The sequence below is a fragment of the Castor canadensis genome, chromosome 3 (genome assembly GCF_047511655.1).
Source record: "Castor canadensis chromosome 3, mCasCan1.hap1v2, whole genome shotgun sequence".
Taxonomy (NCBI): Eukaryota; Metazoa; Chordata; class Mammalia; order Rodentia; family Castoridae; genus Castor; species Castor canadensis.
The window spans coordinates 141,559,842-141,585,665 of NC_133388.1; the positions used below are offsets into that span (position 1 = coordinate 141,559,842).

The window sequence follows — 25,824 nt, forward strand, 5'->3', positions numbered from 1 at the left end:
TTAGGAATTTTAATGACAAATATTAAAAGAACTAAAGCCATAAATGCTTTGAAAAAAATTTTGAGCCTTGAGCTAAACATTTTATTTTCCTAAATAGATCAGGAAAAGATTAGTGAATATTACATACTCAAAAGATAAAATATTCTTTAAAAAGATTTAAGCTACATCTACTTTAATCTGTAGCTTTTTATCATAAATTTAATGTTTAGCTATTTATTTGCTGAGCAAGTCAACGTGCTTTCATAAAAAATAGTGAAAATACTGTTTAGAATTCTAAGTATTTTTCACTTGTAACTTTGGGGCAAAGACTATTTGAAACTAATTTTGTTTTAGAAATCTATGTTTTGAATACTGTGTTGTAAAATATAATTAAGCTTATCTACCAATCTTAAAATAATTAAATCAGAATAATTATCGTTATTCTGGAATATAAGCTTCTTGATTTGTTGGTCAGAAATGTCAAACTTATGGTTCTTCATATCTTGCTACAGAAATATCTGTAAAACCACAATAACTTGAACAGTTCATTTCTTTAACAATTTATTTCTAAAACACAAAACAAATCTAAGTTTTTCTTTGTCAAACACATCTTAGGTAATTTTTAAATGCCATATTTAGCTTTCTTTTCATTTTGTACAATTTCTCATGCTCATAAAATATCAAATGTATATTTTTGCTTCAAATATAAGCTTTTTGCCAATTTTCCTATTTTTTCTAGTAGGATTGCCATTCTTTTGACTATTCATTGTGGAAAACATTAAGTCATCTTCCCTTTCTGTTTTTAGTTCAATCTAATCCTCACATCTCATCATAAATTGCATTTATAATTCAGTTTTAGGAGAAAATTTCTTTAAGAGTCAGAAAACTTTCTAATATATGATAAAGAGGAGTTGCAATTCCGTGTATTTCTTCTCGGTTGGGGCAAGTTTAACTGCCAGAAAGCATGGGGGTATGTTTAATCCTCCATGACTCACCTTGTATCCCTAAATTGGATCAAACAGGCAGGCAAACATTTATTCAACAAATATCTAGAAGCATGTCTTCTACATGATTGATTAAACTTAATTTTTATTATAATTTAATTTCTAAATCTGAGGTTTTTAGCCCCATTTTCTTTGTTTGTTTTTTTGGTGGTACTGGGGTTTGATGAGTTGAGGCTTCATGCTTGCTAGGCAGACAATCTACCACTGGAGCCACTCCCCCAGCTAAATCTGAGGTTTTTTAATGGTGAAATTACATTTTAATGATGTCATCAGAAGTTGCCTCAAATACTTCTGGAAGTAGATGGCTGCATAAACACATGAAGAAAAAATGCATCTGCCCTATCGACAAGTCTTATGAATGCTTTCTTGAAAGACATCTGTCATCTTTTTCTATTTCTTTAGTTATTATAGGGAAGGGCAACTCTGTCTCTGTCTCATTCTTTTGTATACACATTCTTTTTGGGTGACATTCATTATAAGAGAAGTCATTGTCAGTTTCAATGCCATACTCACTATAAATCACTTTTAAATTCTCTAATAATGTGTATAAATAAATGCCATTATTCACTGAACTATGTCTGCTCTTCCATAAGCTTCATATGTTGAAGACCTAAGCCCCAATTTAGCTCTACATGAACAGGATTTTAGAAAGTAATCAAGGTTAAATGATGTAATAGGGGTGTGGTACTAATCCAATAGGAATGGTAGCTTTCTAAAAAGAAGAGTAATCACTCTTTTTGTCATGCAAAGAAACAATGAACATATGGCCTTCTTCAACCTAGAAAGAGAGCCCTCACCAGTAATTGACCATATTTATGACCAGATACTGCAATTCTAGAACTATGATAAAAATTTCATTTTTTAAGCTTCCCAGTCTGTGGTATTTGGTTATGGTAGCCCAAGCTTAAACAACATATATGCTATGAAGTCAAAGCAGGCTTCATTGTAATTCTATTATAGATTTCTGGGATATTATCTAAAACAATAATTAAACAGCACTCTGTTTCATATATTTGCCACTGTTTGTCATGGATAACATATTTAAGGTAACCCACTGGCAACTGGAATAATTGATAAGGGAAGATTTGTATACGTGTACCCAGGAGAATAATGATATCAAGTATTACAAAACCATGCCTTTGGATCTAACAACTCTGTTACCAGCAATAGGCCAGAACATTCTCACTTGACAGGCCTGGGTCACTTTAGAGTCCTTTGAAATGGACACTCTGTTCAGTGTCTCTTCCTAATATCATCATCTTCAATTATACTTTTAAAAAACTTTCCCTCTGTTCATGAATCAGCAAGGTGGGAGACTTATTTGTCATTGGCTATAAAATAAACTTTAGTATGGAGGTCAAAACTCATGATCTTCTTAGGTTGGACTTAATTTAAGTTTCCCTTATATAAGTGCTAAAAAAATACTACACAGTTCCAAACCATGTGGACATTTTTCTCTACAATTCTTCTGCCTCTTTTGGCTAGAACTATTCAACCTAGCATTGTATATGTTGAGTGCTTCAGCATATATTCCTAGCATTTTTCATATCTTTAACACTCCATTTAGATTATTTTTTGCAGCACTGGAGTTTGAACTCAGGGCCTTGTGTGTAGCACTTGCTAGACAAGTGTTCTACCACTTGAAAAAAAGGCCTCCAGACATTTTAGCATTAAGTTATTTTTCAGATGGGGTCTTGGGCTTTTTGCCTGGGGTCAGTCTTCGATTGAGTTCCTCCTACCTATACATCCCACGTAGCTGGGATTACAGATCTACATCACCACAGACAGCTTGTTTTGAGATGGAGGTCTTGTTAACTTTTTGCGCACGCTGGCCTGTCTTCCCTATCCTTGCCTCCAGAGTAGCTCAGATTACAGGTGTGAGCCACCACACCAAACTAACTGTATTTAGATTTTAAATTTCCATAGAACTTCCATCTTCAGTGTCTAATTTTGTTCATTAATTCTACTCTGACAACTCAGACCAAAACAATCTTTCTAATGTAAATACTTAGTATATATTTTCTGTAGTTTTCATTTGGGACATAATTCTATCTGATATGCTATTTATTTGGTATTTTCAAGTATTATTAAGATTATATTCCTCATGTCTTCTTGCCCAATTAACTACATTTTCAGTTGTTTGAGGTGACAGTCTTTTCTTATAGTGTCTAGAACTGAATTATATAAACATTTATATATAAAATGATACAAACATACAGCCTTGAAAGGGAAAGGGTCAGAAGTTAGAATACTGTGGACTTTTAGTCCTTGGGCTAGCCAAAAATCACTCACTGAAGCACTATTTTAATAAATATTTCTAGAGTAAAATTATGTCTTTTAAAGATTTATTTTTGAAACTAAGCCATAGCTTTGCCTCTTACTGCAGTGTCTAAGAGATACAGCATCCACCTCTAAAAATAGGATGGGAACAAAGCAAACCTCTAAGTGGAAGCAGCTAAAGGGTATTCAAATATGGTCTATGGATCATACAAAGATTGCAAAATCTCTCAGAGAATATTCTTGATTGTATTTCATGCTTTCCAGGGATCGGTTACATACCACTTGTGTAACCATAGTGTATTCTTTAGAGAAACAGAACAATAGAACGTGCATATATATAGACAGTGAGGGACTTGTTTTAAGGAACTAGTTTATGTGATTACAGATGTCTGTCAAATCCACAATCTACAGAGAAAGGCCATCAGGCTGGAGGCCTACAGAAGAGTTGCTCTTTGAACACAAAGGCAGTCTGCTGACAGAATTTCTTCTTTCATGTAGGAGGTCAGTTTTTATTTTATGAAGGCTTTCCATGGATTTTACACAGCCCATGTATATTATTGAGCATAATCTGCCTTACTCCAAGTCTATCAATTTAAATATTAATCTCTTCCCAAAACACTACAGAAGTAACATTCAACCAATTATGTAGACATATGGCTCTATCAGGTTGACACATAAAACTAACCATCACATGGAGATGCTGTCATTGAGGATCCTCAACAGACTCAGTATGGTCATCTAGAAAAGCACTTGTGCTATATAGTTTATAGGATCTCAAGTCAGAAAAATCTATTTTCATCATCAAACCTTGATACTTATGAACGTTAACTTTGAAAAAGTCATTTACACTTACTGAACTTTAGCTTCTTCAACACAGAAATGAAAAGAATAATGCTTTCCTCAGAGGTAGGTTATATGGATTGCAAGAGATTATAAGGAACAAGTTATGCATAATATTATATTAACCCTTAATATTATGTGTTAAATAAAATTTCTCTGCTTACCTAAGTGAACTGTTTTAAAGACCACACTAGTTACTCAGTCACTAACAATTATTTATTAACTATCATCAACTGAAATCTTAAACTAAGCTTTTCAAAACCTATAATGTTCTATGCAAATGTAGAGAATTATTATCAAAAACATGAATGGACAGTTGATATTTTATATAGTTATTATGAACTTTCAAATCTCCAAGGGCAAAATGTAGTCTACACATATATTCTCATCAATATTTTGTAATTTTGTTGGTATGAATGCAGGATAATAGCAAACACTAGGGCAACCTTTTTTCATTTCAGACCAAGAGTATAGCTGATCATGGGATGGAATATCATTTAATAACAGCACTGGGCCATTGAACTGGCACTACTAACTATTAAGGGGTCTTAGGTAAAATTCCCTAGAAGCAGGGGCTTAGGGTTTTTGCTTTTGTTTTTATTAGCATATAATAGTTGTATAGGGAGATACATTGTGACATTTATATATGTACTTACAATATGAGGGGGGATTCTTATGGAAGTTATTGAAAAAATTCACACACACACACACATACACACACACCCTGCCAAATGATGAAAGCAAATTAGGGAAGTAGGGCAAGAGAAGAAAGACAAGTAGGAACATGGTCTTATCTGAAAATTGGTTTCAGCCCACCTGACTGCCATCCTGTCAGTCAGTTATTGACTGAGGGCTTCAACCCAGAAGGTGAGGCACTCATCTCTCAGGTATGGCAGTACCCTTCAGGAGGAGAGCAACTCTTTGGAAGGAAGCAGTTATGGGTCATTTGTCAGCATTGCTGGCTACACCTTCCAGTAAAGAGCATTTTTAAAAGGAACAACAACCTCCGTTACCAAGAGTCACTGGTGTTCATAATAACAGAGGCACTGCAAAGGGTTAAGAGCTCCCTTATTATCAAAGGGATTTCTCAGAAAAGGTGACTGTTGGTTTTCATAGTATTCAAATACTTGAAAAATTAATGTTCCTTAAGTAATATGTAAATTAAATTTCTGTGAATGCCAACTTTAGGATCTAGAATTTCTTTCTTATGAAGACATAAACTTCATTATGTTTTAGAAACAGAACTAGGAGATTTTTGCTTGTTGTGTTGATCAACTTTTGCTACTAAGAAACATAAATGTACAGAGGCTCAAGAAGCTCTGTCTCTTAGAAACAGCAGGCAAACAAATGTTAGGTTTGTCTGATTAAAATTAAATAGACAATGTGCCAAATGTTAACTTTTGATATCATTCTAAATAAAAAGTAACTAAGTAAATAGAGTAATGTGTCTGCAATGCAAAATGCAAGCAAAACAACTTTTCTGGAAAGATATGTTTGAAAATGTGGGCATTTGTATAAATATTTAATGGTAGATGATTCTAATTGAACAGGTATCCATAATGAATTTAGAACTTCGGTTTTCCACTTTTACCTATTTGTTCTTAAGGCAAAACCAAGAAATTATATCATCAGTTAGCATATGATTATAGGATGAATTCCTATGTATCAGTTTCCCTTAAAAGGTAGCCACATGAAACTATTTTATCTAATAGTCATCTTAAGAAAAAGAACTGTAAGTCTTTAAAAACCATGAAGAAGTGCCAAGGTATTCATTTAGGTGATTTATACTAGAGTTTTCCTCTTTTGTCATTAGTATAAACACTAATAAATACTGATATCATTAATCATCATTATTTGATGTAAGTATCAAATAATGACACAAATTTTATTTTTTAAGCAAGCTTTCAAGGCCCTAGGAAGAATCTATGACTATTAATAAACTAAGAAAGAGCCTGCGCTGGTGGCTTAGGCCTGTAATCCTAGCTACTCAGGAGGCAGAGATCAGCAGGTCTCTAATGGACTCATGCTGTGTTCTGGTTATAAAAATCTAAGTCCTTCTTTTCCCACAACAACCTTTTCACACCCCTTCCATTCTGATGCCAATCAAAAGACCTTCCTCTGCTATAGCTGGTAGTTTCAGCAAGGACCTTGTTAGCAGACAAATGTCTGAAATCAGGGTCTGAAAGCTTAAATCTGCAGAATCCCCAAAGGAGACTTTTGTCATTAAAATTAGACACACATTTTATCTTTTGTCTACCCACTCCCCACCTTAATTGGTTAGTTTTCTACAGGGAGTACATAAAGTAAAAACATCAAACGGCAATGGTGCAATTCTTAGCACATTTCCCACCAATATCAACCCTCTTCCTCCACCACCACTGTTCACATAAACAAACATCTCTGATGAATTAAGCAATGCAAAGAATAACAAAAATTGTCACTGCAATGTATCTTAAAGATTTCAAATGCTGAATTAATTGTCAACTGCTGTGATTAATCAAACAAAAGGAACAGAAGGAAAAATATAAAATGTATACTATCATTTATGTTGTTAAATTATACTTACATTCCTGTAACAAGCCTTATTTAATAATGATTTGATTAAATTTGGTCAAAATTTTATTTATGACGTTTACATATATTATCAGAAATGAGATGATCCTATAATTTTTCCATATATTGCTTTTATATTGCTTGGAATCAAGGTTATACTGGTCTTAGAAAATAATTTATGAACTTGTCCACTTTTTATAATTTTATACAACAACCTGGATATAATTGAGATTAACTCACTTATAAACCTTACCCCATCTGGGTATTAAAGTCTACCATTACAATTTCGTTAACAGCTTTCATTCTACATGTCTATTTTGATCCCAATTTTTAATTTCATCAAAGAATATCCATTTCTTCTAATTTTTTACACTTAAAAGATCAAAGCTGCTCACAATAACATCTTTTTTTTTGTAAATCTGTTATATCTGAATTTACTTCCTTTTTGTAGGAAAGGTTTTGAAAAAAACTGACTCATTATAAGGAGGAAAATAAGATCAGATTCCTAACACATAGCATATACAAAGGTGACTTCCTAAAGAAATACCTAATTAGTAAAGGTAAAAAGTATAATAGTAACTGAAAAATATGTAGGAAAATTCCCTCATAACCTAGAGGTGAATAGAACTTTAATAAAAACTAAAATGCACAACACATAGGAAAAATACACAGAAGTCCCTTTTATCTATGGTTTTGTTCTCCCTCATTTGTTACTGTAGTCAATTGAGGTCTGAAAATATTAAACAGAATATTCTAGAAATAGAATATAAGTTATATAAATTTTAAATTATGTACTGTTCTAGTAGCATGATAAAAATCTCATGCTGTCCTGCTCTGTCCTGACCAGGTCACGAATTGTCCCTTTGCTGAGCCTCTCATGTTGTATATGCTACCCGTTAGTCACTTAGTAGTCATCATGGTTATCAGATCAATTGTCATGGTATTTATGCTTATATGTTTATGTCTAAGTAGTCCTTATTTTACTTATAATGGCCCTAAAGAACAATACTGATGCTGGCAGTTTTATTAGAGTATATTGTTATAATTACTCTGTATTATTGTTACCAATCTCTTATTCTGCCTAATTTATAAATTAAACTTTAGCACAGGTACATAGGTATAGAATAGAGTATAGTAAATATAGGATCCGGTATAATCTATGATTTCAGGTATAAACTGAGATCTTGGAATGTATTGTCCATGGATAAAGGGAACTACTAGACTGATGCTTTGACAGAATTAAATTTAAAGAATTCTCTTCAATGAATGACATCATAGACAAAATTATCAAGTATCTGACAAATTGAGAAAAACATTAGAAATAATTAAGATTAGCAGAGATTGAACATCTAACAATAATATTTATAAATCCGTAAGAAAAATATGAGAATTACTATTTAAGAATAGATAAAGCTAGGCAATATTGAAAGTCAAATCTGAATAAGCAAGTATATAAAGAAATGGTCAACCAACCCTTGACTCTCAAAAGACTGGCAAAAATTAGAGACAAGGTAGCCATTAATGAGATATAAAGATGGATATGCCATATCCTGCTGATGGGACTGTACACTGGTATCATCATTATTGACAGCAATCTGGGCATACTTACTGGAAATAAATATGATCCAGTAATCTATTCCAGGGATATATCCCAGAGGAACTTGAGTCCAGGTTCATAAGGGGACAGACACAAAGATGTTCATTGTAGCAGCAAGTTAGAGGCAACTGGGTGCTCTTCACTGTGGGAATGGGTAAGTGAAATGCGATGTACGCATATAGTAAGATACCATCCAGCAATAAACTGGTATTATACACAGCAGCATGGGTGAATCTCTGAATTAATATTAAAAATTAAATCTTAAACTAAAATCAGTATAAAGATTATAAGTATAGTAAACCCCACAGTATATCATTTATGCAAATTAAACAGATGCATATACAAAAATAGCACCATGTATGTTTCAAGCAATCACACATATCCAAAGGTATCTATAAGCATAAACACAATAAAATGGTGCCTATGAGGATGAGCCTGGTAAACAGAGTTAAAATGGAGAATGAATGGCAAGACAAAATTTTTTCCAAAGACATTTTTGCATGGACAGTTGAGCAATATAGTGTGCAATCAGTGTTTTGTACATATAAAGATTTCAATAAATAATAGATTTTCAGTTGCAATTGAAAATCTGTTTGGAACTATGGTGGCAAGGGGTGAATGCAATCACAAGGGAAGTTTGAAAAAATTATTATTTTGCAACTGGAAATTATTATGAGATGAAAGGTTTAGAGGTTCTTTTTGGAATTAAGAGAAAAGAAATAGAATAATCTCTATCATACTAAATAGAGTAGCCCTTGAAAGCAGAAGGACATGTAGTTTGCTTGGGGTTTCTATTTCAAGGTTCCCTTTCCTTTTTTGGTGTTTTCTGTTCTAGGACATCTTTCCTTAAACAAACCTTTACCTCTGACAGCCTGGTTATCTTTGCTTTTTGACTATCCTTGGCCATGAAGAACTACAGCATTTGTTTTCCTACACAATTAAAGAATTTTGATTTTAGTTCAATCTAAAAAATAAAGGTAGTAAGAACCAACTCATAATTTGTTTCCTCAATCTAGAACTCTGCTCCACAGCCTTTTCCAAATTTTAAGTCAAATATGTTTGTTTTTTAGTGAAAATGCTCATTTTATTATGACTACCAAATGTATATATTAATTTTTATATCCAAATTGTGTCAGGTCATTTTGTACCCTGGCTGTGTAGGGGAGAAATGCCCTCCACAGTGAAGTTGATAAACTGAGCAGTATCCTTACTGAGCTTCAGAATCTCATTTAGCTGGGCTCTGCAAATGATCTGAATGAAAGCCAAAGGTTCTCTTTTGAAAAGGAACATGAACTTTGAATGAGATCAACAAAGGCTAGGCTTCTTTGGTGATGAAGTAGGCCTAAAGTGTGGAAGGTAATCACTAAATATTTACTGAATTGAATGCATCAGAAAAGTGAACAGGCTAGAGAGAAGGTAAGTCAGAAAAGAGTACCAAGAAGAAAGAGATTCACAGTCCAGGCATTTAGTAAGGAGAGGGAGAAACTTTCCAAGGCAGAGAGGAAGATATCCTCCTTACTCAGGAGTCAGTACCTGAAGAAGGCAAAGTAGTTTATCATAAAATTGCTGCGAGCCCAATATCTATAGAGAAGACTAGCAAATGTATTTTAGAGAATTAAGATTCACAGTAGAAATGTCTACCAAACTACATATTAAACATGCCTGAACACTTGAGTTTACATTTCAGGCAGCAATAAGACAAGAGAGGGGAGTAAGGAACACAAGGACATCATTATATACTTTAGAATTCACTAATAGTATAAATACTGACAAAAATCTAATCTCAAATATATTTAGAAAATGAGTTTTAATTCTGAAAAATGAAAACTACTACTTTGTGAATTACTTTGAAGACTGAATAAGCAAGTATATGAAAAGAATCTAAAACATGCTTAACATTATGAATTCTTTATTGTTGTCATAACTAGAAGTATCAACATTGTAGTTTATTTGTCCAATAAGGTATCAGTCAACTCAATATTAGTCTTGAATTATAACTTCTTTGTTTTTGTATTTTCTTCATTACATGCTTTTTTACCTCATAATGTTCTTTTAATTTCTAACTTTGTCTTAGCAGCACTAAGGAGGAAAAAGGACCATTCTGTGCTCAGTCCAGAGTAGCTAAATCCTCTGAATGGCTCTCATCCGGCCAGCTACATCCAGGAACTCAGAAGAACAGAAGAGCCATAGTAGAAGCAAAGAAGGAGCAGGAGACAATTCAGGCTTGAGTATGAAATTTCCCTTACAATGACTCCATACAAGAGATGGACTATAGCACACTGAAATGGATTTAGGGCACCTTCTCAATGAAAGACAAGACCCCCTCAATTCTATTCACTCCTTTAAATAATATTTGAGAGGACAGTAGTAAGAATGTTTCTTCCTGAAGATTACTGGTTTGTAAAATGCATACTTTTAACAGTCCAGAAAGTTAGTTATGCTATTAAAACTTTTTTTAATGAGAAAAATAAGATCTGTTACAAACAAAACATTAATACTGATACTTACCAGTAGACACAATAGTGCTAACAAGCAGTACAGCTTATCACTGCTAAATCAAATTTTCAAAGAAACTTCATTCTGGTCAAACGTGTTAGATCATGAACCAAAAGCATTAAATGTGTTTGAGTTAGTACTGAAGTCATTTTCATCTTCAGGAGGTTTTGACTCTGACAGAAACAGTTCTCATTCTCTCCCGGGCAGTTTAAACTCTTTGATCAAATGTAGTTTTGATGTTACCTCATTAGTTAGCAGGTCAGCAGACTATTTTGGATCAAATTGATAAAGTAGAGGACAGGGCAGGCCAGGAGTAGAGGAGAACAGGGGAAAGGCTGAGTTTCACTTCTGATTTTTGGCCCAAGGGTTCATGCTGAGGAAATTGTTTGCAAGGGTTTAGCGCAATCTCAGTTCCACAATCCCAGACAGAAAATAAGATTTCTCTAGGAAAAACATGTCTTCCCTCATGAAGCTGTGTGTGAAGGTAAAGCCAGGGAACGCAGTAGGGTAAAGTAGGGTGGCCCAAGGAGAAAATGGAGAGGGAATTGCCTAAGTGTGCAGGGCATCGGTTTGGTTTGGTTTGTTTGTTTGCTTAAGAGGTCCGCTTAGAGACAAGCTAAAAGATACTTGCATTGACTGGTGATAGGGAGCCCGTGAGGTGCTGATGAGCTGTACATAGGAGAATGAGGTGAGAGGCAAAGCGAGTCTGGAGATGAACAAAGGCGCTGTTTTGTAAGGTCAGGACGCAATTTGAAGCCGCTGGGGCTTGCCAGGTGGGAGGCGAGCGGGACTGAGCCCGACGGCCCCACCCCCCGGAGCCCCGCCCCCGCCGCGCGGACCAATGAGAAGCCGGGATGTTAGTGGGTGGGAGGTGCGGCCGGGTTGCTACAGCCAGAGCTGGGCGGTGGCGGCGGGCGCTGCCGGCGGAGTCTAGCAGAGCCTGAGGCTGTGGCGCAATGGAGGGGCTGGAAGGTGAGGAGGAGAAGGGATGCGGGCCGGGCGGCTACCACGGGTCCTGAACGCCAATCTTGGGGGGGGGGGACAGGGGATGCGAGGGCAGGCCCGGCGGCGGACTCTCCTGCGGAGGCCCGGGCGGGCAGGAGCCGGGCGGCTCCCGGGCAGCCCCGCCCCCGGCGGTCTGCGGCGGGGCTCCCAGCGGGGCGACTTCAAGCCTCCTGTTTTCTGGGCCTCCTGACTCCCGGACTTCCTCCGGAGAATCACGCACTTTGGTCAGGTTTTCTTTTCCGTGCAAACAGAATTCTCCGTTAAATGACCACGGCCTTCCATCGGCAGCCTTTGTAGGTTGCCCTCCAGGAGAGAGCGCCCGACTCCGTCCTTGGCCACTTTCCCTGGGCAGCCGTCTTCCCTTTTTACAGCATCTTGCATGGAAGAGATGCCAGCGCATCTCCTAAGGAAGTGTCTGCCATTGGCCAGCTTTGCAGCCGGGACAATAGATGGCCAGATGTGTTTAATGTTTTATTCACAAGGGCTGTGTAAAAGAGCTAGTATTTCTTCCTTATCTTTGGATTTTATCCTGGTGTTGTAACCAGAACTCCAGATTTTGCTTTGTTCCCAGTTCCTTCACTTTTCCCCTATTCTCTTTACCCATTTTGTCCTATGCAGGGACAACATTCGCTTAAAAACAAAAGAAGGGGAAAAAACCAACTATCATTAGCAACAACATTGTCAAGATTATTTTTTAATTGAAGTTAATCCTTCAGATGAGGAACAGACCTTCAGATTTGAAAGATCCTGTTCTCTAGATTTAACTCTTTTTCCCTCCTAGCTTGCATTGATTCAGGTGGAATTCAGAATGAGCACAGGCATTTAAGCACGGGGCTTTGTTGCATGATACACAGTAAAATAGTTCAGATTGTGTTATGAAGTAAAAAGTGATAATTGGTAACTTTTTCAGTGATCTAAGCCTACCAGAAAGCAAATGCAATAACAGGAGTATGAGTTTATGTCATATTTTTGCTTTGAGGTAAAACAACTTAAAAGATGACAGATAAAAAAATTTTGATAATTTTTCATATGTGGGAAAATACAAGGTGGTAGTTCTTCTGAAGGTCTTGTTTGTTTATTTATTTTAGGAGTATCGTTCAAGTTTTCATGAAATGAGGAATCGTAATGGTAATACTTCTTCCTTTTAAGAAACTCTGGTTTAAGGGACTCTGGAGGCAGCTGGTCTTTTATTTTAATTACTTTAAAATATGTATGGTAGTATAGCAAGGTGGAGCATGGGTTCTAGAATTCTCACAGGGTTTTCATAATACACAAAAGTGCTTTAGAACAGCTTTTCTGAAGATTTTACTTTTGTGTGTGGGGGGGGCTTGAACTCAGGGCCTATACCTTCAGCCACTCCACTAGCCCTTTTTTGTGATGGATTTTTTAAGGTAGGGTCTCTCATACGATTTGTCTGGGCTGGCTTCAAATGTGATCCTCCTGATCTCTGCCTCCTGCGTAGCTAAGATTAGAGGCGTGAGCTACCAGTGCCTGGCCAGATTTTACTATTTTTTCAACATTTTTAGTGAAAGCTATGATCTTAATCTAATTTTTCAGTTACATACATATTCTAATTACTTTTCTGTCCTGAAGATGCAACAAAGAATAAAAAAAATCAAAGACCTACCCATTTTAGTAGTTACAACTTAAGTGTGCTGACGTTTCTATTGAAACCTTACTAAGAATGTGTTTAAAAGATAATGGAAACCAATTATAATATTCAATTACATGGGTGGACAACACACAAATTCTGATGTAATATGGATATGGACATGTTTTAAGGACCCAGCTTATGTCGTATCATGGTAAGGAGTATTGGCTCTTTAGTCTTTGACTTTTTTTCTAACAAAATGATAATGCTATCATTAACTGATGTTTTTAATTGTAATGAATTATGTTGAAATATATGAAAATTGTCCTATTTCTGGAAAACAGAATATTGGCAGTTGAATATTGGCAGTTTGAAGTGGTCAACCTAATAAAAAGCCCTGAGAGGTTTCTGTTGAAACCTCTGTTTCTGTGAATAGGGCCTTTCTCACTTCCCACCTTCCCACTCCCCTTCCTCCATTTTAAAATCAGTTCCTATTACATCACATTTTGCAGAGATCAAAACTTTGAATCTTAGTTGCTATTCACCAATCATTCATCTATGCCTTCATGTAATGAACATTGGAACAGTGATAAGTTAGTTTCTTCCTTATATTGGAAGTTTAAAGTCAAATTCTTTGACGGTGTCTGGTATACATTACAGGATTTAGTATGAAATCTTCATGTTTGTTTAATGTGTCTTACTAGTTTGAACAAATAAATTATTCTTAATCTTTTGGGACTTTTATGCTCCCTGTCAGAGATGAGCTATTAGACTGAACACTATTTTGAAACCAAATGTAACTTACTGCTCATAATTTTGTGTAATTGATAACTGAGCATGGTTTGAGTGGTTAAAGCAAAACCTTTAATTCCTTTTCTCCTAAAGGATGTACACTATGATGTATCTAAGGACAGCAGAAGTAGTTCTAGATTTGGGAGCGTTCCAATCTCCTACAAGTTTTATCATTTGTAAAATTAAGAGGTAATAAAATTTAAGCAAATTTTATCCATATATAGTGTGGTCATTGTCTTCATAATATGCTTATGTGTGGCTATAACAAATATGGCAGAGATGAGGTCTCTTTCTCTTTTGGACTGCTGAAATTATTGTATCTTAGTATTGCCTTCTGAAACTTGATTAGGAGTGGAATTGCTTTTCTCCAATGTAGAATTTGATCTAGTTGTGGACAGCCATCACATCTAATTAATGTTTCTGTTTTTTCTTGGCATAAGCATATAACATTTTAGTGAATAATTCTTCATTGTTTTTCATTTAGCTATCATTCATTGATTTTTGGTACTCAATGGGTACCAAATATTGTAATTGTCAGTGTGTTTAAATCTTTGCTTTGTTTCTTTTTTAACTCTATGGTTTGGGCATTTTACTTAATGAGGACCTCAGTTTTCTCAGCTGTAAGAAGGTTATTAAACATTAATGCGCCTTAACTCTATAAAGTATTAAATGATGTAATATGCACAGCATTTAGCTGAGTGCCTAATACATTGAAGCTTATGTTTATTGGGTGAATAAAATCATAGGAGCCATATGTGCTTAAGAATAGTCCAGTGTAGGTAAACATAGCATGTGAGCCATCCTGGGCCACACTAGGTCCTAAGAAACTATGGCCCAGTACAGACTGGAAAAGAAAGAGACTGAGAATATATACATTGATAAGGATTAGAATAAGGAAAGATGGGGAATATGACTGCTTGATATGAGAGGAGAAAAGGAACCAAAGATAAGCCTAGTTTTGACTGGAAGGTACTATCTTTAAAAGGAAGATTAAGTTTAGGGGATGAGGTAAATGTGTTTGTATAATCGTTGGGAGTATCTGATGGAAAAGTCTCACAGTTAATTGGAAATTCCTACCTACCTGCAGTTTTTAATAATTATCAGCATATAAATGTCAAGAAATGGGCATAATCACCCATTTAACAAAATGAAGAAACAAATTAGAAAGAAACATGTTTTAGGGTTGAGCAAAATAGGAAATCAGGATGGGGAGATTCTTTAAAGAAATTTAAAAAATTGTCAAGATAGGAATGTGGGAAGAAACTAGTATTTCTGGAGTAGCAAATGTATACTAGAAAAAGCCTATAGCATCTGATATATCTAGGTAGGACGTCTGTGTACTAGCCTGGCTGCTTCACTTGTGAGACCTGGAGAATGTAGGCTTAAAATAAAGAAATATCATAGAAGTCAAGAAAGGACTTTGAAGGTTGAAAGAATTTATCAATAGTGCCTTATGCTATGAAAGGTCCAGTAGGGTCAGGATGCAAAAGAGGGCTTCCAATTTGATCATTAGTAGATTAATAGTGAGCAGTTACTCCCATTTGTTTTCTTTATTTCTTTTTCTTTTTGGTGGAACTGCTGGGGTTTGAACTCAGGACATTGTGCTTACATAGCAGGCATTCTGCAGTAAGAGTCACACCTCCAGTCCATTTTGCTAGATGGAATCTTGGGAACTATTTGCCTGGGTCAGCCTCAAAACATGATGCTCCTGATTTCGGCCTCCCAAGTAGCTAATTTACAAGCATGAGAAACTGGCACCTGACTTTTACCTCCATTTCTGAAAAATCATAATGTCTTTGTATTTAAGAAGTTTTCACTGATCATTTCCACTTTCCAAAAAGATAGCATTATGACAGTATTTTCTCTTATGGTCTTCTTTCTTCATTGTGTGTATTACCACCTGACATTTTATATATTTGCTTTTGGTTACTCCCCTCTGCCAATTAGAAGAGCAGAAGCTCCATACAATATCAGGTTCTTTGTTGTGTCATTTCTGGATCACTGTCTCCTACAACAGTTCTCTTAATTCTTGTTGAATCAATAATGGACCTATTTTAATATAGTGGTTAAGCCTTAGTAAGTCTGCCTACAATTCAGATAGGGAGTGAAGGAGAAGGTAAGGAGGGACTAAGCAGAGAAAACACCAGTATTTTAAAAATAATGCTACTTAGGACATTTGTCCTAAAGGTCTCTTGGGAGTAGAAAGATTCCTGAAGAATTAAGTCTGTGGTAACAGCATACATTTTTTTTTTTTAAGATAGGAAGTTCTTCTCTGAGAGAACCCATTTAATCTAGCATTTTCTAGACACATTACAAAAAAAAAGGATTTGAGGATGATCAGTGAAAGTAGTGAAAACAAACCATCGTATTTGAGGATGATCAGTGAAAGTAGTGAAAACAAACTGTCATCATAAACAAACACTAGATAGGAAAGAAAGTACTAAGAAGTGGTCTTATGGTTGTGTCCCTGTGTCTGTGGGGGATACATTCTAAGACCTGAAACCATAGACAGTATTGAACCCTCTATGTGCTGTGTTTTTCTGTGTATGTAAATACCTAAAATAAAGTTTAATTTATAAATCAGGCACAGTAAGAGACTAACAACAACAATTATATAATAGTTATAATCATTGTAATAAGAGTTATGAGAATGTGGTCTCTTAAAAGAGTCAAGACAAATATTTATATTTTTGGATTATAGTTGATTATGGGTAAATGAAACAAAACCACAGATGAGTGATGGGAATTCTTGTATTAAGAAAATGCAAGTCACATTGAGAGACAAGTAGAAGTCTATAGAGAGGCAACTTAAGTATTCTAAGAGTCCAGAGGTGGACTTTTTCTCAGTTGTTTTGGCTGGAATTGTTTTTGCTGAACTAGAGTGCAGGTAGAGTGAAGGGTGAAGGTTGAGTGTTGAAATATGTTAAGGGTGAATGTGGAAGGAATGTAAAATTAGCCAAAAAAGGAAAATGTGAGATCTGGAGCTTGTTGTTCAGAAAGCTTGGTAGGTTTTGTAAAAGATCTTGGAAAGAAATGGTATAATGATGTATGCTTCAAAGACGAGTTTTGTTGAGTGTCAAAGGTTGAATTCAAGTGAGCTGTGGTAGAATGTAAGACTAACTAGCAGTGAGCAGATACTTGATATACCAGGTATCAGAGCTGTTCTTGTTTTCCAAGATTTTTTTCCTTTGGAGAATGTTGTATTTCATAAGTATAGTATACATTTTAGAGTGTTAAAACTGTCTTAGATAATAGCAGATTCTTTCACATTACCTTTACTGTATTACATAAAAATATATCAGGCCTTATTCAGATTTTGAAGTCACTAAATATTAGCAACTTTTACTAGTCAACAGTATGTGCTAGATAAATTTGGTAAGGGCAGTCTGGCTTCTTGAGAGTTCTAGAATATTAAAGCACTTTATTGATTGGTTTGTCCATAGTTTAACTCTTCTTTCAGCAGTGTTTGCTGTCTGCTCACTTAAAGCAATTGCAAGAGGTTTCATTGTTCTATTTCATATATGCATATGAAGTTCATCAACTATATTCCCTTGCTTTATCTCCTTCATTCACCCTCCCCCCTCCTATAAATACCACCCACCCACACTGTACCTATTTTATAGTCCTGTCTTTCATTATTAAATGAGTGGATATCATCCTCATGTAATAGATGTTAAACTGAATTTACACATATGATTAGTCATTTCCTTCTAGGTCATGTGGTGAAGACTTCCAACAAGAGGAGAGATACCAGACATATAGTGTTTTTTGCTATGAATCCTTATAGATTCTCAGTTCTTTGTATGACATGTGGAAGTGTTTTCATCAACATAGTACATACTGTGTACTTCCGAAGCATTCAGTTCACCAATCCACATTGCTTTAATCATTCTTATATATGAGAAACTTTTTAAAACACTGTAACACCAGTAAGAAAGGTACCTTGTCATCCATGTACATTTCTTGCTAATGTAAGGTGGATTTTATTAAATTCTAGTATATTACAGATAGAAGGGGGCCACATACGTCATTTAGAATAACTAACATGTTTTAAACAAGTGGAATCAGAACCTTAAAAAGGTTAGATTCCTTACCTCAGAACTCATACTTCTCAGTGACAATTCTGAGACTTGAGGTTAGATAATATAAAACAGATTCTAGTGTTTTTTCTACTACCCTATCATTGTCTTTTTATGAATACCATTAGAAAAAAATGTGGCTTTGACTGTAAGACCTAAGCTATTCATCAGGACTCTTTGTTTAGGTTTTTTTCAGTAGGTCTTGATAGCAACTCAAGTAAACATTGACAAGTTGCATTTTGTGAACTATAGGGCTATGCTCTATGACCAGACAATACAAAAAGAAATTAGAAATTTGTGTTTGTGTTCATTTTAAATGAAGTAATAACTCTTCACAAAGATTTTTCTTTTTATTGAGATGATTGCTGCTTTTTTTTCCTTGCTATGTAGCCTAGAACTCTTGATCCTCCTGCCTCAGCCTGCAGAATCCTGGGATTATAGAAGCATGTCACCATGCCTAGTTTAAAATTATTGCTTTAAAATACATTCTTATTTATGTCTTTTAGTGACAATGATTTTTCTTTTTCCTTTAACAATATTTTAAACATACTTGATGTCTTGTGGAAATTAATTCCAAGAATTAGATTTTATTATATATTAATATTCTGATTGCTGCTAACTTGGAAGCTTTCATGTAATAAGGGTTTTGATTCTGAGATATATCAAGTAAGTAAATCAAGTAGATTATGTTAGTTTTATAAGAGCAGTATACTCCACCCTTGTATTACTATTACTTGTTACATGCTTGTAATTAATAGATACTCACATAGTCACTCAGATTATTTCAGTGTGTGAAATTGATTTTTACCGGTAGTCATTTATTTAATTTTAGTGCTGTGGATTGATCCCAGGACCTCACATATGTTAAATGCACTCTACTACTGAACTACACCTCAATAGCTGCAGCCTCAGTAGTTAATTTTTATAAGATATTGCTTTGTCATCTATTTAATAAGTACATCCCGAAATGTACTTTTAAACAATAAGGTGTATGATTCCTTTAAACATTGTATATTGATGAATTTTAAATCATTGCTTAGTATTTAAAGAAATACACGAAAACTATAAGGAAGCTTAATAGATTATTTGGCGTGTGATGTCCACTTTGACCATCAATTTAGCAAGTCTTAATGAACCTAGTGGATTCCACCTATCAGTATCCAGCTTTTTGGATTGTTAGAGGAGTTATGTGATCCATTAATGAGATTGTTCCCCTTAAGTAACCTGCTACCTGGTATTAGAGAAGGACAGATCAGACAGAGCTTTGCTATTGTATGGTTCACTGTTGAACTCCACTGTGCTGACATTGCCTCTATCTGAGATGACAAATAAGCACTATTCACCAGTGAAACAGGGCCGTGGAGTACTAGAAAAATAGGAGAACAAAAAAGTTCTTCTGTTACTGTATTTGAATGTATTCTCATCATTGTTTATTTTGGTTCACGTAGTTTTCTGTGAACTCACCAAATGCCATAAAATGTATTTTATGTAGTCTAAGTGTACAGTTTTTCATGAGTTTATGTTATTTCTAAAGCAAAATATTTTTCTGTTTGTGTTTCATAAAAAAGAATTTTAGCAATCAGTAAAATATTGAAAGTAAGGGGAAAATATTACAGGCTTACAAAGCACTTTTTGGAAAATTACAGGTGTGAAAATAAATTTAGGTTTCATACATAACTAATAAGTAAATGACAAATTGACTCAGTTATGTTGAGTCCCAAGGAATATGTTTTTTTAAAAAAAATCATTTTAGTAATAAAATTTATTACATTGAGTTACATGGTAGACACATTAGTTTTAATTGAATAGCTCAATTTATTGCTTCTATGAATCTCAACAAAAGTATTATATGTCTAAAATAGTGAAGAGTTCATGTAATGCATGCAGTTGGTAAAACTAGGTTCCCTAATCCTTATATACTTATGTTATATATTATCTGGTTGTCTGGTAATAAACAGAATGAGAATTCTTTTTTTCCTACACTCCCTAGATCATCTCAGCAACTCACTTGGCAGATCACCAATGATAATTCTTCCTGTTTTAGAGCTATTATCAATAAGATAAATTTGATTTCTAAATTTTAGTGACTTATAATAGAGTTAGCCTATAAGTTAAGATATGAGAAACTAGTTTGGTTAAATAATTACATGAAAACTAGATAGTTCCAACAATATCAGTTTTCATATTTACCGTGGCCATTTTGATCACTGAAAAGTCAAAAACTTGTACCATTTTTGTTGATAATTTTGCTTGTTTCAAAGTGAAATAAGACATTTTTCATAAGAACTGGCAATTTATTATGAAACAAAGGAAATATTAAAATTTGATGTTCACAATTTGAGCTATAGAAATTATTCTTTTCTGTTCTAGAAAATGGAAGTGTTGTCCAAGTTGGAGAATTGTTGCCTTGCAAGATTTGTGGAAGAACGTTCTTTCCAGTAGCATTAGTGAGTAGACTGATTCTGTATCTTTTCCCTTTGGAACTTAACAGATCTTTACTTATTTAGTACTTTGGGACAGCTCTCATGGGAAGAATTTATGTGGAATAATTTTTGAAGAGATACTGGATAGTATTCTTGTTCAGGAGTCTCAGTTCCATTTGTGTCATTCTTCCTGAGTGCTCTCTTCAAAATTTGGCTTTGAGGGAATATCACAAGAAGCAAACACATAAAAACAAAGCAAAACATAATGTGATTTGCATACACAAAATGATATAATGTGTGGGATTTGTTTTAAAATAATCCAGGGAAAAAAAGCAGGGAAAGATTAAATATAATCATTAAAATGCTCGTCGTTGTTCAGCAAGATGATAAGCAAATGAGAGTTTATTACTATGTTCTTTCAATTTGTGTTTGAAATAGTCTAAAGAAAAAGATTTCTTTTTCAACTTATAAGGGCAACTAAAATATATTATTAATTCTTTAGATACTTTTATACAAATATAAGCACTTTTAATCAATTTGAATAAAAATGAGCCAGCTAAATAGGAAATAATAAAAATTATGCCCAGGTACCTTGACTATTTTAACTTCAAATACAAAGATACATTTATTTATTTATTAGTACATTCATGAATTTATTGAGATAAATTTCTTAATATAATTTATTGATAAATGTTTTTAAAATACAGATCTGCAGAGTTTTGGCACTATGTACTGTGTGTATTCGTACTATCTTCAGTTTCTCTTTTAAAGTAATGAATTAATCCAAAATGTTCTTACTGCAGGAACCTTCTGTATAATGCTGGCTTTTTTGTGATACTTTAGAAATATCTTCCACACATTTCATGTTTTTTTTTTCTTATTGCCTATTTTTCAAAGCATTTTCAAACCAGTAAGCTGAGTTTTCACAGGCAAAAGATGCTTCTTTCCCCCTCATTTAATTATCTAGTGTTTAGTTAAGTGATGTTGCTATAAAAACAACAATTTGTATAATCAGTTTGGAAATAAGTACCCCATACACTTGACATATACAACTAAATTCATGTTTACAGATCCACATGGTAGTACTAGAAAGTCACATACTAGCCTCATTTTTATTAAGATTTTATTCTAATAGCTATAATTATAGTGCTTATTTGTGGAAATGAAACTGAAAAAAGTGTATAAGACAGCTGACTAGTAGTTGTATACTGAAAGCATACAAAGTTTATGACATAAAATAGGACAGTTCTGAGGTTTCCTTTTTTTCACAGATGAAGTTTCACAGTTCCAGCACCTTTAACACATACTAGAATATAAAAGAAAATGGTGTATTTAGTGGACATAATCAGTTAATATGCTGTATAATAGAGGGAGAATTTTTTATCTAGTTTAATTGGAAAATCAATTAGGAAATGTTAACTATTTTGTCCTTAAGATGAATGAATGAATGAGTTGCCAAATACCAAATTTAAAAACCTATAGGAATGGAACATTAAATAGCTCTAAATCTTAAATAAAACAAAGGTAGAAAGTTTGAGCTCTAGAAAGAGGAAAGGAATAATTGTGGAGGAAGAACAAAAGTCTTACCACTTTGTCCTATTTTGCATTAACATTATATTAGCCTGCTATGATTATTTTACCTTTAGTAATCCATATTAAGCCTGTTACATAACTTTTGTAGCCCTAAGACTAATGCATTCTTCTCCATTTACATCCTTTTTCTAGTACCTGTGTTATTTAGTGAAGACTTTTTGTTTGTTTGTTTGTTTGTTTGTTTGCAGTACTGGGGCTTGAACACAGGGCCTTCACCTTGAGCCACTCCATCAGCCCTACTTTTGTGAAGGGTTTTTTTTGAGATAGGGTCTCTTGAACTGTTAGCCCTGGCTGGCTTTGAACTGTGATCCTGAGTAGCTAGGATTACAGTCATAAGCCACCAGTGCCCAGCTAGTGAAGACTTTTTCACTTAAGTAGTTTTGCCTTGGTTACATTATTTTTTCTTACTTTTAGCAATGTGAAAACTAGGAGAAGGGTATTAAATAATTCTCAATAAAATTTGGGAAGAGTATTTCTCTAATTTCTTGTTTTGGGAAAGATAACTTACAGCATGCATTATATATAAATTTTAAAACTTAATTGTATCTAAGGCAATATGTACCTTATTATTTATTTTATCTTTTGGTTTTTAATTTGAGTTTGGATATTTAAAGTTATACAGTCTCCCCTTCGGATGAAAAGAAAATAACCTGTTGTATTTCTTTATCTTAACAGAAAAAACACGGACCTATTTGTCAGAAAACTGCCACTAAAAAACGAAAGACTTTTGATTCAAGCAGACAGAGAGCTGAAGGAACTGATATTCCAACAGTAAAACCTCTAAAACCTAGGGTAACTATTTAACTTTTTAAAAAGAACCTTACATGTATTGAAAAGTTACAATTACCTGTTATGCTAACATTAAAGAATAAATTAAAAAATTTTATTTTAATTTAAATTTTAAATTGCAAAGGGGAGCCCAAAGTGCTGTCTGAAACTTCATCAAGGTTTTGTACATTGAAGTTTTCACATCAGTGAGCCAATTGTTTAGTTACAGATTGAAAATAATTAAGATAAATTCCTTCACACATTTTTTAAGTTTGTTAATTACTTCAGCTACAACTTTTGATCTGTTACTATTTCTTGCCAGTAGTACTACATCTTAAATTTATATATTACTCACAGGCATCTGAGCCTAATAGACATTGATTATATTGATTATGTCGACAGATTGATTACCAATATTTGTAATCTATATTACACTTTCTGGGGGAGCCATGCCTCTAGCCCTTTTGCTCTGGGTGTTTTTGAAATAGGGTTTCCCTTTTTGTCCTGGTAGACACAGAATGCAATCCTCCTGCTTACACTTCCCATTCTTACTGAGATGCCATTGTGTGCTGCCCCACCCAGCTTTTTCTGTTTTGATGGGGGTCTTATGAACTTTTTTGCCCAGACTGGCTTGGAACCGTGATCCTACTGATGTCAGTCTCCCAAGTAGCTAAGATTATAGGCAGGAGCTACCATGCCCTGCAAAAGTTTAGCCCAGGCTGTTCTTGAATTCAGGATCTTCCTGCCTTATTCTTGTTTGTCTTGTTGATTTATCTGCTGTGCACCACAGTGACTGGCAACTTTTTGGCCTTAGTGGAGGCTGAACTCAGCCTGGCACTTGCTAGGCAGGTATACCACCACTTAAGCCACTCTTCCAGCCCCATCTTTTTTTTTTTTTTTTTAAATGGTCTGTGAATAGTTATGGTAAAGATAGTGAAGTTTGAATAAGGTACATAAACCAATATTCAAAAGTTTTTTTTCAATAGTCTGCCAGATATATAATAAACTACCTATATCTTTGAAACAGTATAACCTCTTAGGGATGGAAGCTGACTACAGAGTCAAACTACCTGAATTCAACGCTGGCTGTGCAACATATTATGTTATTTTGGGCAAGTTAATGTATATATGCTTCTATTTACCTGTACAATGGTGACAGAATAGTATCTGTTTTATGTAGGTATTCTGGAGATTGCTCGAAATTATCCTTAACAGTCTCAAATGTTAGTTATATTATTATTTTTTAAGGAAGAAGGGGTTATACTTAATAGTCTTCAGGAGAAAAGCAAGTGAAAAATCATTGCTTTATGCTAAGTAGTTCATCACTTTGCTCCGTCAGGTGTAGTCTACAGAGCAGTAATATCAGCAGTGTCTGGGAACTTGTTAGAAATGCAGAATCTTAGTTGCTGCACAGACATACTAAGTTAGCTTCTGCTTTTAACAAAATCCTTGGGTGAGTCACATACACATTCAAGTTAGCAAAGCAACATCTTAAAAGATTTTAACGTTGTAGTATAATTCTCAAATATATTTGCCTGTATCAAGGAAGTCCTATAAAATTGGAGCAGAGTAGAGGCAAACTAGCCAATTCCAGTTTGTGAAAAACTAAAGCAAGGTATAATGCCCAAAGCAATAGAAATCCAGGCTAAGCTACCCATAAGAAAAGGTGCAGGAGGTTTCTGGGGTCCTGTGGCCCAGATTCTGGGAATCTGCCTGCTTAAAGGTGAGGTATATCTTCTTTAAGGTGATTTCTGAAAGGTGAGAGGCTTTGTCAGAAAGAACATAACTACAGCCAACGTAGGAAATGAGGTAAAGAGCACAAACTTGGATAGCTAGGACCTGGAATGAGCAGGGCTAAAGTTGGACAAAAGCCAAGAGGGAGGAAATAGGGAGTGGAGGGAACAGAAAACTGAACAGGCCCAGTAACAGAAGTTCTCAGAAATCTCCTGAAGATGAGAGGCCCAGCTTAACGTCCAGATCCCTTTTTAAAGTGATTGTGGGAACTGAGGGAACCAGGGCTGGCAGCATTTTCTAGAGAAGAGAAAAGGAAGGTAAATAATATCACAGACAGTCTTATTTGCAGGAAGTAGTCTGTATCTGTTCCAACATAGAAGAGAGCTGCTGATCTGTGTTGCCTAGAAGGCTACTCTGGGCCCCTTCCCCAAAATCTCTTGCAAAAAACCATACCAGGAAGTCAAAACTCATTCAATGGACAGTAATAAGAAATGTGTTAGGTCATATTGATACAAAGATATTGTGGGGAGAAGCAGTAGAAAAGAGCAGCAAACCTTGCCACCAGATGAGTAGTGCTCATTGTGGAGCAGATAACTGATGTGATCAGACACTGAGCTATAAAATGAGGAACTAAGATTTTTGCATCTATATCCATGAGAGAAATGGATCTGTATTTTCTGTTTTCATCAAACTTTTGATGTTCTCACAAAACTAGTTGGAAAGTTGCTCCCTTGTTTTTATTCTCTGAAAAAATTTGTATAAGATTGATGTTGTTTTCATTAAATATGTTCAAGAATTCACTAGTAAGGGCATCTAAGCCAGGAGGTTTTAGTTTGTGAGAAGGTTTTTCATAATAATAAATTCATTGCAAAATACTTGTGATTTTTTTTTTTCTGATAGCTGTTTTGTTGATTTTTTAAATATATGTTCTATTTCATCTTTATCAAATATATTGGCAAAAAATGTCTGTATAATATCTTCTTTTTCATGTAAGAACTGTATCATGTAGTATTTTTCACTCTGGTAAATTTTTGTCTTTTTTTTTCTTTTTTTTATTGTTTTATTATTCATATGTGCATACAAGGCTTGG

General features: G+C 34.6%; 1 protein-coding gene and 1 long non-coding RNA gene across 4 annotated transcripts in view; one reads left to right on the forward strand and one right to left on the reverse strand.

The window, feature by feature from the left end:
- Nucleotides 1–11,538, reverse strand: part of LOC141421675 (uncharacterized) — a 36,930-nt gene extending 25,392 nt beyond the window's left edge. The window contains exon 1 of the long non-coding RNA XR_012446349.1: nucleotides 10,762–11,538. This is a non-coding gene — a long non-coding RNA (uncharacterized lncRNA). The remainder of the gene's footprint in view (nucleotides 1–10,761) is intronic.
- Nucleotides 10,373–25,824, forward strand: part of Zc2hc1a (zinc finger C2HC-type containing 1A) — a 44,372-nt gene continuing 28,920 nt past the window's right edge. For 2 of the 3 annotated variants that reach the window (XM_020182280.2, XM_020182282.2), the window contains exons 1-3: nucleotides 11,612–11,721; nucleotides 20,587–20,663; nucleotides 22,908–23,024. In XM_020182280.2, the coding sequence (XP_020037869.1) occupies nucleotides 11,706–11,721; nucleotides 20,587–20,663; nucleotides 22,908–23,024 (210 nt within the window). In that variant the 5' untranslated portion in view covers nucleotides 11,612–11,705. Of the gene's footprint in view, nucleotides 10,482–11,611; nucleotides 11,722–20,586; nucleotides 20,664–22,907; nucleotides 23,025–25,824 lie in introns of those variants that run through there. The other variant, XM_074068740.1, reaches the window with a different exon arrangement.